This window comes from Ammodytes marinus, assembly GCF_949987685.1.
Source record: "Ammodytes marinus genome assembly, chromosome: 11".
In the NCBI taxonomy this organism is placed as follows: domain Eukaryota; kingdom Metazoa; phylum Chordata; class Actinopteri; order Uranoscopiformes; family Ammodytidae; genus Ammodytes; species Ammodytes marinus.
In genome coordinates this window covers 12,232,119-12,247,446 of record NC_137215.1, presented here as the reverse complement: position 1 = coordinate 12,247,446, position 15,328 = coordinate 12,232,119, and the positions used below count along the sequence as shown (strand labels likewise).

Here is a 15,328-nt window from a genome sequence, read left to right as displayed (position 1 = left end):
TAGACATTTTAACAGAATTTGAAGGGCATTTCAGGATATCAGGTTATGTGCAGACCTAGTAGGGCTGTGAATCTGTTTGAATCCCACGATTCAATTCGGATTCCTGGGGGTCACGATTCGATATCGATTCTTGATTCAAAACTATTTTCTATTCAAAATCGATTTCTGGATTCTGTTTAAAGGGGAATTCAGGATCTCCTCCAATCCACCGTAGACGTTGTCGCAAATGATGGTGTCATATGTCCATGTCTTATTTATCTTTATTTAAGTCTATTTTAATGTGAAGCTTGTAATGCAAATTTGAGACTAAGCCATACACAGTGAAATGGATTGTAGATTAGTATTACATCAACTATTTGGTATTCTGCCTTGGATATAGACTAGAAACCCTTGTCTAAGTTTGTTGACAAGGGCAAATCAACCTTGTAGCGTGCTACAAGTGAATACTGCAATGTATTCCGGACGAGTGTGTGCATGTGCAGTACTATAAGCAATAGTTTCCTTGCTCATTTTATATCAGTGCATTAGTTGCACACATTTAGAGCTTTCGAAATGTTCAAATCACCAAAAATGCATTGAAGTGCTATGAGAAAAAAGTGTGGGGCTCACTCTATGCTATCTTGCTTTCATGGAGCCCATCTTTCAGCTTTCCATCATCTCTTACTCCCCCACACTTCCTGCTTTACTTTCAGCCCAATTCGATAGGAAGTGCCGATCAGTAATGATTAACTGTGGTGAAAATGTAAACTTCTGTGTTTTAGGGCCTGATGAGCTGATACCATGCTTAGCAGTAAACACAGACTAAACATAACATAAGACTTCACTATATGTGACTATATGCTGGTATATCAGGAGCATCATCCAAGAGTGCAATGCTGCACCAGGGTCATTTCTTGAGGTAAAAACTGAAAAGTAAATGAATTGAATGACTCATTAGAGTTAGCGGGAGAAGCAGATCAGTGGTTTCATGTGTTTCACATTCCTTGGGTCTCTGTTTATTTACGGGGCCCTCTCTTAACATCTGGATGGGGGTCATGATACCACATCAGTCACGCCCAGTCACACACGTACACATCTGCAAATATATCTCTCTTTATGCTGCCAAGTCTTCATGTGGCATGTGCTTGTGTGTGGACACATTCAATTCTGTTTTTATGCGAGTGAAAGCTATGTTGTCTGGTTGCATTTTTTCCCCTTCATGTCCCAGCTCAGGCATAAGGGAACATGGGAACAGAGTGTCCCTCTTTAATAAGATCTTAGTTTTAGCCCAAGCAACACATGAGCATGTTTGTCCAAGTTATTCATCATGATTTTGACCCTTTTCAGTCGATCCACTTTCTATTTCATGATATGATACTGAGAGCAGCGGAGAACTCAGATTCACAGCATTAGCTGTGTATCTGTGTATCTGAATCTTATGGCAGTGGGGGCGGGACCCGATAAGCCTTTGGCTTCTCCTGCTTCCCTTCGGACGATAACAATTGTCCGGAATAATAATAAATAAATAAATAAATAAATAAATAAATAAATAAATAAATAAATAAATAAATAAATAAATAAATAAATAAATAAATAAATAAATAAATAAATAAATAAATAAATAAATAAATAAATATAACATCTCTCAACCTTCACCGCAAGCAGACACTGTTGGACATATTTGAAAGAAAAGAAGAACGAGTGGTATCCTACTTCTTCAAGAGAGAAATCTTACCTGATAGTAGTCTTTAATCTGCCTGATGAGAATAGAAAGGTTCTGTATGCGCAGTGTGGGGTCATTGTTCACTTTCTTGTTGGTCCTCTGCACTGAAGCCTTAGGATTTCTGTGAGAGAAAAAATGGCAAACTGTTATTCAATGGCTGTTTGTAGGAAATGAAAATGGCATCTGAAAATGTGGACACATTTAAAAATAAAGGTTTCTAGGCGTGTATCTCTGGGTTGTTTGAAACAATGGCATTTCTGTTTCACACAGTTACTCTACGAGTGTTTGGCTTAAACCATTAGCAGTGCAGTGACAATGGACCCTTGTTGAAGTAGGGCCAGTGCCATGTTAAAGAAACCAATGGCCCACCAAATAAAAATGTCATCCCCTAAATCTGGTGGCACTACAATATCAGACAGTGTTGTCTCCAGCCTTCAAAAGCATTTGTTGTCATAGACACGACATTCTCCTAACACCCTCTGTGGACTGTATTTCTATCGACTGAAAAGGACTTCAATTACCATGGTGAAGGAAGTAAACATGTATCTTCAGAGCTCTAATATAAAAGTTGTATATCTATGGACGGTCTGAATGAAAGAAAAGTATTTTCTTAGTGATTTTATAATAGAGAACCAATGTGTTTATCTGACTGTGTGTTGTCAATGGGACGGTGAAACCAGCATGCATGACGACTGATGTTATCACGGGTGTCAACACGTTTCAGTGAGCTTCACAGACATTCCTAAAAACTCTCAAAGTACCACCTCCCCAGCCGCTGTTATCTACAACAATCCAAGCTACCGCTATGGAAATTACCTCTAAAATACCAGACCTTAATTTAATCTCGAAGCTCTTTTTACAAACCACATTTACAGAAAACATAATGTAATGTAATGAAAACATAAATACTGCTGCCAAAGGATGAGTTTTCCTGGCAATTGGTGTGTCTGTCCATCTGTCTCTTTGGAATGCTTGACATCCCAACTATCTGCCAAGAACATTGTCAGTGCTAATCAGCCAATCCATGCATTTATCACTTAAATACTTTCCCACGTTTCAATCGTAAAGTTAACATCTGAGGTCCTCTTAACTATTTTGTATTGATTCAAATCTTGTTGGAAAGGCACACGTTAAAAGTTATTAAGGACTTAAACCAGGCAAAACCCTGTGGTCTATATTTGATATCTACAGATCCCCTTGGGGTATATTCACAGAACAAAGATGGTGGTGACAAAGCAGGAACTTTGCAGCTCATTTACTTTCACCAATTAGCAGAGGGACACTTGTGGTTCACACTTCACTGGCTCTTGTAGAGCAGTGTTTAGGTTTTCACAGTTACGTCACCCATACATTCTACTTCGACTCATTTCGTTTAACGTAGTTGTTTTTCTGTAGACAGTGATAGCAGTATAACTGGAGCAAAGTAGTGTTCTCATTTACTACCCAGCAGCCTCAAAGATGAGCTTTAAACTCTATGCTGCAGTTGAAATCACAGTAGATCCCCTGACATATGTTCTCATCGATTTCTTTATGTATTAGATATGTTCCTACAAATCTACTGCTGGTATCATAAATGTCCCACTGCTACAGGCGATTAAACATTACACCATAAAAACCCTGGTTCCATCTTCAGCTGAGGTAAATATATAAAACTATTTAAGTATTCCAATTGTCATGCTCCTAAATAAAATCCTTACTCCCTAAAACACAATGATGAATAAATATTAAAATGAGAAAAATTGACAAGATTGAGAGATTGTAAATAATAACAATCTTCACTTGTATCTTTTTCAACTAATACATTTCAACAGAATGTCGAGGGAAAAGTAGCAAAATCACACACACCCTGCCTAAAAAAATAACCGTCCATTTAAATAATTTACAACACATCTGCCTTGGGATCGTCTGGGAAAACAACCCTACTCGTGTACTTGACATTTTTAGAGTCCTACATCAACACTGTTCAAGTGGGCCCACGGTTTCATGATATCCACTTCAGACTTCAAAGCATGTACATCGCATGACCTATATATGAGGGTCAACATGCCCTGAGCATGGGGGAGGAGAGTCCTGGTTGCTTGTGTATGTATGCATGCGTGCATGTATGTTGTGTGTAGCACAGGTCTAGTCATGCATGCGTCTGCATCTGTGCTCCCTCATTCCAGAACAGCACAGCCATGTTTGTGTCTGTATTCATGGGCAAACAGCTTCATGAAGCTGAATCTTGAAAAACCACAAAGACAGTTAAGATTTATGTTTTCTGTCTTGTTCTGTTGGAGAGAGGAGGTCAAAGGTGAAGGATTCTTTATCCTCCTCAAGGACATTGTTCAGGGTGGATGCTTGCTTTCAGTCATAGGGGACTTCTGGTCGAATGCCATTTTCCTTATCACTAGACCACACACTGCTGCACCGATTCTCAATTAAACATGCCTCAATCTATTTCACAAGTGTAAAATAATAGGTTGATTCAAGGTACATTACTTTTCAAAGTTACATCAAGATAAAGGGCAGAATGCCTGTCTCCTAAATCAGCCGGGTGCAATGCGGATGTGTTAAGTAATTAGTCTTTTGATCAGCCTCCACCCTGATACCAACCCACACTCTATCATGCTAATCAGAAGGACACACAGGATTCTTTTCAATACTGGTCTAAATGAACAGTCATGTGACATCCCCATATCCCCCCTCCTCACACACTCAGCCCCTTTTGAGGTCCATAGTAGGGGGTCTATTTAACCCGTTAATTAAAAGGCACAGAGGAGGCTGTAATCCTGTCAGAGCGAGGAGGGTGGTGTGGTGAAAGAAGAGGGTGTGGGCGTGTGCGTGTGTGTGTGTGTGAGAGAGAGAGATTGAGAAAGACTGAAAGAGAGTAAAACGTCAAGGAAAAGGTTCATCCCATTCACACATTCCATCACCAACAGAGTCAGCTAACAACATGGCGGCGGTCACAACAGCATGACCATGATGGCACCTCACATTCCAGCCCTCTTTTCTTTTGGCTCGGTTTCTGATACCACACATACAAGCACGCGTCATGGCGACCCCCCTCCTCCCCAGTGTATCAGCAGGCAAATAAATACAGCGACCTAGAGCTGCAACAGGGGTAAAAAAAATTATAAAAATCCCATATATTGCATCACCGCCCTTAACCCCCTGTTCCTGCTGATACAGTAAACCCGAGATTTCATATACAGTAGACAAAGAGATAAGGGATAGGCAGGTAGAAAGGAAGCAAAACAGCCAGCAAGGCAGACCTCAGCCAGACGGCCAGTCAATAAGCCGGTCTGTCAGTGCTGTCGATAGATACTGCAGCCTTATGCGGTGCTTGAGGCCACTGTGGGCTAGCTCCTCTCATCTCCTGGCTTTGATTGGCTGGGTAAGTTAGGGAGTAGTGTTAACCTATATATGACAGGCTGCATTACAGTCAGCATGGGCAGCCAGGCACATGCTCATACACTTTTAACACACTCACACACGCGCACACACAGAGTGGGCTAAATACACATGTGCAAAGAGAAAAAGCAAGCTACATTTGGCCATGTGTTTGGCATAGTTTGTGAGCTGTACAGTCCAAACACAGCGGGGGGAGTGTTTGTTTGTGCCTGTGTGTGTGTTGTGTGTTGTGTGTGACACACACAGATACACACACACAAACAAACACATAGAGGAAGCCAAATGGTTACAGAACGAGGAATCTAGGGGATAAGCACTTAATAGCAGTTCAGTTCAGGTTAAATCAGTGGCTTTATCTATTTGTGTAACGCTCGCATTACAATGTAGCCAGGCTGACATCAACACAGTACTAGTAGTACTGCACTCATGCAGAACACAATTCTGGCATTTTCAACCCATTCCTGTCCCCTTCTTAAATAAACTGAATTGAAAAAGAAATCGAAATGGTCAAAATATTATTTTTGTAATAAAATCCTACTTCACTGGATTGCATGTTAACACACTGACTGCCTTTACAAATGGATGCTTTTAAGTACAGTACAAGCAAGTCTGCGAACGTTATTGCAAAATGTTACTTACTGCATATACAGTATGTCACTCATTTTATATTTTACTGTCATGCACGCCTAAAGCTTCATCCTCTTTTCTCATCCCCCGTCCTCCTCCCACCATGGGAACTGTAGTATACAAACAGAACAGAGTGGATAGCACCATTGGTATGTGGTCCATCGCCCCAATTTCCTTGTCTTGGCTTTTCATGGACCGGTTTCTCTCCTGTCTTTGTCTTTCTGTTTCCACAAGAGCCTCTTCCCATTCCTCTGCTCCGCCATTGTATATCCATAGGGAGGGACTGCAGTTAAACTCAATCGTGTCAAGCGGGATGTGATGCATTGGACTTAAATAAAAGCACTTACACCGTTAAACATTGAAACACAATTCAATGACTCAAGTATCCGTCCATCCACCGCCATCCGCTTATCTTGAGTCGGGTCCCGTGGGCAACAGATGCAGCAGGGGACCCTAAAATTCCCTTTCCCGGGCCAATCAAGTTATAGGCAAAACATTACTTGTATCATAACGGCCTAACAACGTTAAACCTTCAGTAAGTCAACAAAGAGGTGCCTTGTTAGTTCCTCTTTTTTTAAACAGATATACTGCTACTTGGTCACTGATTAACTGCTGTTAATTCTCAATGTTAAGCTGCCGTTAATGAAACTCAACACTTCCTGCAGATGTTTCACAGCAAAAGTCTTCCAGGGAACAGAAGGGTTTATGTCCCCTGAGCCACTGAAGGGCCTGTAACATGAAACAGATGGAGGAAGTGTCGAGTATGAATTAAAGGCAAAACAGCAGCAAATTGGCGAGGCACATCCGACCAAATTTGATCAAGTATAATCAAATATATTGCAGGGGGAAGTGTGTGTGTCAAAATAAAAAGACCTGTATCTAACAAAATCAATAACTAAAATGAAAGAAATATTCTAGAATTTCCACTTACTAAGAAACTAAGAGGAAATGTGTCTAAAATTCTAAAATGTTCCCTGTGGAGTTTAAAGGTGTCCTTGCATGTAGGATTTTGACTGCCTCACATTAACACAGCGTTGTTAAAAAGACTTGTCCTCTCAAGGTCACAGCTGCCGTTTCCTGTCCGACTCGATACACATCCTCCCGCTAGAGACCGACACAGGGAGCATGGCATGATGACACAAAGATGTGTGCGAGAGATGCCAGATTAATGTGTGATTCTACCCTTTAATATGGGGAGAGAGCCTGTGGATTTATACATAGTCCAGGCAGCAGCAGCAACAGCAGCAGCAGCAGCAGGAGAACCAAACAGACTGACAGCCCAGCAGCAGCTCTGCCTGCCCTGCCTCCTTTCTGTAGTCCAGCTGGAATCTCAAATATGTCTGCTGTAACTAAACTGAGAGAAAGCCAACAAAGGCTTCAACATGCTGCTCAAAGAAAACAGAGGAGGGAAAAGGAGGGAGCGGGAGAGGTGAGGAAGGGATAGAACAGGGAGACACAGGGATGAAGGAGAAAAAGACTCCAGCAGGAGGAGGGATGGGAGAAAGACATGCAGGATTGAAAAGAGGAATGCCAGAAAGAGGGAGATAAAAGGGCTCTTGAAGAGGGAAGGGAGAAAAACAAGATGAGGGTTAGGGACAGGAAGCATATCCCAATTTGGTGCTGCAACTTATAATTATTTTTTTCTTTATCGCTTAATCAGCCCATTCTTTTCCAAAATAATTGCTGAATCGTATTCTATGAAACCTTATTCAGTATTAGAAAATAATGCCCCAGCTGTTTTTCTTCAATTCAAGAGACTCAGATGACAAAAGGACAAGGGAGGAAGCCAGCAAAGAAATAGGAAATATTGTAAAAGACCATTTGTGCATTGTGTTGGAAATTTCCAGTGCCAATTAAACTCTTCAATAATTGAAATGGAAGTGTGGGAAGCTTCTTTGTCTTTTTATTTTATAAAAAATTGAATTCATTAAGATGAACCATGCCGTATGATTGATTACGTCCAAGAAGAGGCTGCTTAAACATGAGCCTTGTCCAAGGACACTGCATTCATTAAGGTCTTAAAATGTTAATTTCTAAATTAAATGGCTTCCTCCTCCGTTATCACTACAGCCTCTTAAACATCCAGCAAACAGTAGAGAAAGATGAATGCAAGACTGAAATAAAACAACGGAAAAACCTAACACGTGCGTCTCTTTGTATGTGGCCTTTTGTAAATCCTGCCTGTGATAATAAAACGTTGCCAGATGGTTTGCTAACCTCAGAATATTCTGCCAGAGCAACAAAGCCCCAAAAGTATGAGCATTATGTTCCCTCCATTTGTTCGGTACAACAATAAGAGAGAGAATCAACAAACTATGTATCTGATAGTCTAGACTCTACAACAAAAGAAATTAATTCTCAACAAACCATCAACTGGGTCCAAGGCTTAAACCAACACTCAGTGGTCGAGTTTGGGTGTGTGCACACGGTGAGTCGAAAAGCCAATTCTGTCATGAAAGGAAGTGATGAGAGGGGTAGTGAGGAGTCAAGGACTACATCCTTTGTATGCGAGCCTACACAGCGGTTTTACTGTAATGTGGCCTTGAGAGAAAAGTAGGCTCTCGAACCTCCATTCAGTATAAATGGAGCCATATTCACTGACTCATAGGTTTATTGCTCCATGATTGACAACCACTGGCAAGCACCCTGAATGTGGAGAAATACTATGCAGACGAAAAAATGCTGCACAGTCCAAACACACTTTTTTGTCCCGATGTGTGCAGCCATTCAGACAGATTTACAGACATGCACAGATCTGTCTGGATATTCATGCCAACAGACACATTAACCTGTACAACATGCACGTCGTCATTCTATTCGCAGTCTACATCTCTATACCTTTCCTGCATTGCACCAAAAACTTTCAAAGAATAGAATTTCCCGGTTTAGGCTGGATTCAACAACTATGCAGTGCCAAAAATGACATGTTAATATCTAATTTTATTAGACAACAACTGTAGCTAGCTACTGTCTAAATGTGAAGCAAATCTTAATAAAGTTCACAAAAAAGAAATGCGAATTAGGTGTTTCCATCTTGTGGTTGGACTGATAAAAACGACAGTAGTTTCATTGAAAGATGGCAGTATTTGTAACATACCATAACATGGTGGCTACAAAAAAAAATAGGGTAAGCAGATCTTTAAAGCAGGGTGACGGACACTCACTTTTGTGTCTGCCCCATAAGAGTGTAGAGGACACAGACTGGCCTTTTTCAGTGAACCCCGTCATTGAGTCAGCAGCACGGCTCTACGGGATTGGCAGGAAAACTGGGAATTCAACTGGATTTGTCACTCTGACAAACATTTAATTGGCGCCCCTCTCGTTGAGCGGGAAAGCTAATTGGTCTGACAGCACGGAGGAGGCAATCTAATTGGCTGGGTAATGTCAGTCACAAGAGGGCAGGGGAGGGGGAGGGGACGTGGTGCCATCTGGGTGTCGGCAAACCGTTAGATAATCCTGGGCTCTCTCCTCTTTCTCCTCGCTGCTCTTTCTGTGCTCTCCCACCATGCTGCCCCGATGACAACTGCTGCCAGCCTGTCTGCCATGTCTGCACAGAGGCCATCCAGAGAGAGACGCTCACACAGCAACCCCTACAGCTTAAGACTACAACAGCTGACATCCCCAGTAAAAACGTTAAAAGCTCAAGTTTCTTCAGCCAGAGTATACTGTCTGCAACTTTGACAGTGTTACCCCTGAACACATTACAAAAATTACAGACTTTCATCTTCTAATGTGTGTGTATCGAGGAGTTTTATCATCCACTCTGGCAGACAAGTATGTTTCTTGTGTCGAAGTGTGATTGATTATTCTTTTTGTGTGTAACAGAAGCTACTTAATACTGGAAGCTTAGGCCAGCGGAATCTTTTTGTTGTTGTTGCAAGACTGGATAAATGGCAAGCAGAGCATTGCCAACTAAAACTAAGTACGGTAATATATATAATTCAAGTTCTCAGCACAGACGAGAAAGAATGTGTTAAGTGTGCGTTTGGAAGATTCCAAGAGTGTAAACAAATACAATCCCTTGTAACAATCCTCATGCTTGTTGTCAAAATCAGCACACGCCACAGGGACAGGTAAGGGATTGTGAAAAGAAAGTCACTGATTTTGACCAAAAGTGATTTCGACAGTAATCGTTCTCCAGAATTGCTGACTCCACCTTTAACTCATATGGGGAGGCAGACAAAGAACAGCCTCACCAACAAAACATCTGACCAGTACTGTATGCCTTCTGTGTGGGAGGGTGGCCCGGGCAAGACGAATACCGACAGCTGCCTCAGTCCAAAACCAAATGCACAAAAGAAAAAACACCAAGTCAGATACACATACTCCCACACAGAAGCCCTGCAGAAAAGCACACACACACACACACACACACACACACACACACACACACACACACACACACACACACACACACACACACACACACACACACACACACACACACACACACACACACACACACACACACACACACACACACACACACACACACACACACACACACACACACACACACACACACACACACACACACACACACACACACACACACACACAAACACACAGAGAGCTGTGTGTGACTGGCAATCCCAGACATCCTGTCAGGCGATCACTAAGCCAGTCACAGTTCGTTTTAGCTCAACGCTAGCTCTGCTCTACAGGAGCACCCGATTAACCACAGAAAATTCCCATCCAGCTCATTCCATTTATTTGCTGACAGAAATCCTACCGAGTATCTGGTCAAACATCTCAGTATTAATATTCGGAGCTGTGAAGTTGCCATGTGGCTCAGAAAAAAAACGTGGCCTAAATTTGTCTTTTGTATGTCACCCTCTTGGCCTCTCTTTGCATCCCTTTTCCCAGCATGTTCACGTTTTTTTGGGGGTCATATTTTTAACCATTTTCGCTCATTCCTCCAACCCTTCCCCCAAGTATCCTTCCGGGGGTTGCTCTCCACCACTACACAATGTCCCAAAGGGGGGAAAAAATGCTCTAAAAATATTGCCGACTTGTTCAGCGTTTAGAAGAGGCTGTGCGTGGAAAAGGAAAGACTCCCCCTTGTCCGACTGAACCTGCAATGGCCGCCTCAAGCACCTTTCCGTTTGTGAAGGATTCCTCTGAGAGTGTAGTAGACGCAGCCCGGAGCGGGTGGGAGGGAAAAAACAAGCATGTGGAAAGAGAGGTGGAAGAGGTGGTTGAAAAACTGAAGGCAGTCTGTTTAGTAGAGTGATGCAGCACATTGGAAGAGGAACCAACCAGAGAGAGGAAAACGTCCAGTCGGGATTAAACAGCTCCTCATGCCACACGCCAACAGATTAACCCTTCTAAAAGGGATTGACACGAAGTACCGAGGTGTTCTCTGCACATATAGAAACACACAGAGAGACTTAGGCCTTCCCTTATTTGCCCATCAGACCTCAGAAATACAAGACGTATTGATAGAGATTGAATTTGACACAAGAAGTTGCATTGTGAAACTGCAACACTTTATAATCTCAATCAAACCCCAATTCCTCTGAGAGCAGACCTGGCGGAATGCTCCTCCAACAGCCAAACAGGAGTAAAAGCTGACAGTGCAGAGTGTGGCATTAGTGGAAAATGTGAAAATGTTGCCCTGCCAGCGGGAATTAGCAGCCTTATGCCAGACAAAGGAATGGAAAAGCTGCCTTCTGTCATGGAGGTGACTGGAAAGATAGATTTGACATCTTATGCCTCATCTTCTCCAGCATTACCCCCCTCCAGCAGCCCCCCCCTCTCTCTCTCTCAGTCACTATCATCAAGATGTCTAGCAAAGCATTCCCTTCCCTTTTATCTTAATAAAAAAACAATGTGCGACTGTGTGGGCCTGAATGAATAAAAGATATGCGTCAGTGTGTAATGCACGATCTACATTCTGCAATGCTATCAATGTTTTCTCTGCTTGAGGGTATAGGCTACTACTTCCAGTCTAATTTTCGGCACAGCGGGAAGCGTGAGCAGCTTCCAGGGGGGTATGGGGGGGGTGTCATACAGTCGGCTGCAGATGACATTGGTGGAAATGCCTGCTGCCTCTTTGCACCCACGGATGCTTTGTGGGGCCGGGCGACACACACAGCTCGAAGAGACCCTAACAATAACTGTCTGCAAAGGTTTCTGACTGTGTGACCCACCACTGCCCCCAATACAAGGTCCCTTTGTGCATAGCCTACATTCACTTCAGCAGGCAATTTCAAGGGCTGGACAGTGGTTAGAGAACACACTGCATATCACACACATCTACTAATCTAACTATGGCTACTATGTGCAAGTTTGTGAGGAATATATGGTGCGTTCAGGGTCACAAGCAAAGGATTGCATGCCTACCATGATGACTACATTTGGAAAATCCTGTTACACTATGGTAGTGCAGGGGACAAATGGATGTGTCATGTTACTTACATCTCAAGCATTATCTCGTTCAGGTAAATCCCATCCACTAATTCCACATATTCCGATAATTTGGAGCCATCGGTCACTGTCGGATGCCCGACTGTCTTCACCTGAAAATAGATTGGGGAAAATGCAAATGCGCGTTGAGGTAATCAATAGACACTTGAAAGGGCAGAGGTGTTTAATGGGTGAGTTTAAGACACATTGGAATGGTTAATTATATGGCGCTTACCCAGCAGACCAGAGGCGTGAGCATGAACTGCTCCAGCAGAGGGGTGAAAACCTCGCTTTCCATATTTTTTTCCAGCGGGCCGCCGTTTATTTCAGCAGATATGGAAAAAAGCAAAACAAAACGTGCGCTCCTCTGGAGAAATATGCATTCGTTCCGACTCCACTCATGTAGATGATTCAATTAAATCGACGCTCATTTTGCCACTGAAATACGTGCGGGGCTATTTTCTGAGGGTGGAGGGGAAAAAAGGGAACGTTAATAATCCACTGTCTTCTCGACACGACCCAGCTGTTTCTGATGCCAACGTCTGGGCTTGGCTACCTCATGGGGAGGACGAGGTAATACATTTTTTATTCATCTAAACACCCCGGGATAAAAAGGTGTTCTTTATTTAAGCTTCCCCTTGCTAAGCTACAGGAGCGAGGTTAACACGGACTACATGAGACCTGTGCCAGGTAAGGTTTTATACAAGCGGCTTAAGCCAAACAATAATTGACCGTTAGTGGGAAAAAGATAACGTTGGAAAAACGTTGAATATTCCTCCATCCAAAAAAAGAGAAAAAGATATCCAAGTGTAGAAAAATCCAGATGTTGAAGGTCCTGGCTTTTTTTTTAAACGGTCGGTTTTCCTCCTCATAGTATTGGTGAAGTCATTATTGACCGGTTAATGCTCTGCCTCCGTTCAAACGCAGCATAGTAATGAACGGAGGGAGCTGAGAGGATGACTGGAGGACACTTAGCACCGCCTCCCTTGCTGTCTCTCCTCTCCCTCCGCCTCTTTTTGCTCTGACAGAAAAAGACAAAATAGGGCATTGATCTAAGAATCCCTTTCTATTTGTATTTTGCTTAGAGAACATTTGGTCACGTTGAAGGACAATTTAATTATTTGAAGAGCTCTGTTTGAAGGAAGGTGTTTAGGGGGTGATGCACATAAAGGGATGGGAATACGTTTGGTTGTAGCTCTAGTGCTGCAATTTATATGTGCCTATATGACATGCTAAACATGCTTTAATAATGTTGTTCCTTCCCTAGAAATAATGGGGATTGTTGTTGCACATCTATTGTCTTCAACTGCAGCATAGACAGAGGCTACACCAGGGAAGTAACGAGTAGGTTAGTGACACCTGGTGGGTATTGTACAAAGAGAGTATAGCCTAGGCCTACTGTAAATATAGGCTAGAGTAAAATTATAATACATCCGTGAGCTCTATCCAAATATATCAAAGAATTTGCTCTTATTAAACTGACATGATGCATCCTATAATAGTCTGTATCATTCAAGATCCAAAGGAAATAGCCTACTAAATAAATCAATTGCTGATTATTTTTTAGGGTCATTTGGGACACACAATGTGCTGAGTTGATTCTAGGGCTGAAGGGATTAGTCAATCTATTGATGTAGAGAGAATGCATTAGCCACCATAATGATAATCAGTCATTTTAAAACAAGTAGCCTATGCCACACTTTACCTAGTAATTTGCTGTACAGATAGAAAAGCCCCCTGGGGGACATTGTGATTTGATATAGGGCTATACAAATAAAATGTTCTTGACTTGAATGTTTTTTCACTATTTTCAAACATTTTATGGACCAAACGTTAAATAAAAAAATAAATTCATTGGCAGATTTATCATATTAAAAATAATCAGCTGCAGCCATAGTTGTAGCCCAAACACAAACTAAGCAAAAGTGAATAAAATAAATATGTTAAATAAATCTAGGGAAATTTAAATAATTTCTTACAGAAGGAATTCTACTGTGATACCAGCAGCAACTGGCCATAAAAAATAAGGTACAACAAATGATAAATTTCTGTTCATACCAGTAACCAGTTATTTGAAACCAAACAGTATTTATTTTAGCTGCATCAGCAGCAAGGTAATCAATTGATGATAAGTCTAGACCACAGTCATTCACTTCACAGGTAGGAGGCACCTAATCAACATTTGATGAATTGCTCAGTTTGTGTGAGCAGAGGCCGTTAGGCCAAATAGCCAATTGAATCACAATCACTGATTAGGGAACTGGGGACCTGGGTCTCCTCTCAGGAACCTAGTCTGAATTAATAGATTGTTGTATGTTTTCCTCAAACGTTCAATAAGCAGGACTGCAGCAACTCTCTCAGAGTACAGGTTTTTATTTGCATTAGAATAACAGTCGCTGTGGTTGGTCCTTTAGCTTCAGGCTACAGTATGAGACCCTGGATAGACCTGTTTGGTCTTGTTTGTTTTTTTGTCAAAAATGTCTGACTGGAGGGATGTTAGCTCAGTGAGAGCACATTGGTTACACAGTATGGATGTGCCAGAAACAGTTCTGTTTGTTCTACAATAGTCACATATATTTTAAGATATTATGTCTGATGGTATCTTTGGCCACATGTCTCCAGGTCCAGTATGTGACATTTGGAGACTATTTTCTTCAAAACCAAATGAATGATAAGTCTGAAAAGATACTTGTTTTTGCAGAAATCCCAATACATCACATACCCTGCCTTGTGAATACCTGAGCTAATGAATTAAATGAACTGGTTCCATAAAATTGATTTACTTAAAATCCTCTCGAAGTGAGCCTGAATTATTCATGCCTAACTGCACCCACTGTGACCAAAAGTGACCAGGAGAATTGTATCACAATGTAGAGGAATAGTAACTCAATCAGAGAAGGCATAAAGGCAGTAAATGGAGTCAGTGATATGCTTTATAAAGAAACATCTATGTAAGGTTTACTAGCATTAGCCACCATACACAACTGGTCATACCAGGCAGTGAAACCCCCAATTCGGTGGAATTGAGCAAAAGTGTGTGTGTTTAAAGCTGATTGAGAAAAAAAAATCAGGGCTTTTAAAATATTTTACACTCTTTAATCAAATAAAAATTCTGCCCATGTATCCAACATCTTATTCATATTCAGTTTATGCTATCTTAATTGTGTCATATTAAAACAGGTATTTGCTATAGAATCT

At 41.7% G+C, this 15,328-nt stretch overlaps 1 protein-coding gene across 4 annotated transcripts in view; it reads right to left on the bottom strand.

Moving 5' to 3' along the window:
* ccdc88ab (coiled-coil domain containing 88Ab) overlaps positions 1–12,976 on the bottom strand; it is a 73,920-nt gene extending 60,944 nt beyond the window's left edge. For 3 of the 4 annotated variants that reach the window (XM_080036668.1, XM_080036665.1, XM_080036666.1), the window contains exons 1-3: positions 12,366–12,976; positions 12,143–12,243; positions 1,715–1,823 (exon numbers count right to left, since the gene is read on the bottom strand). In XM_080036668.1, coding sequence (XP_079892794.1) covers positions 1,715–1,823; positions 12,143–12,243; positions 12,366–12,428 — 273 coding nt within the window. In that variant the 5' untranslated portion in view covers positions 12,429–12,976. Of the gene's footprint in view, positions 1–1,714; positions 1,824–12,142; positions 12,244–12,365 lie in introns of those variants that run through there. The other variant, XM_080036667.1, reaches the window with a different exon arrangement.
* Between the last annotated feature and the right edge of the window lie 2,352 nt (positions 12,977–15,328).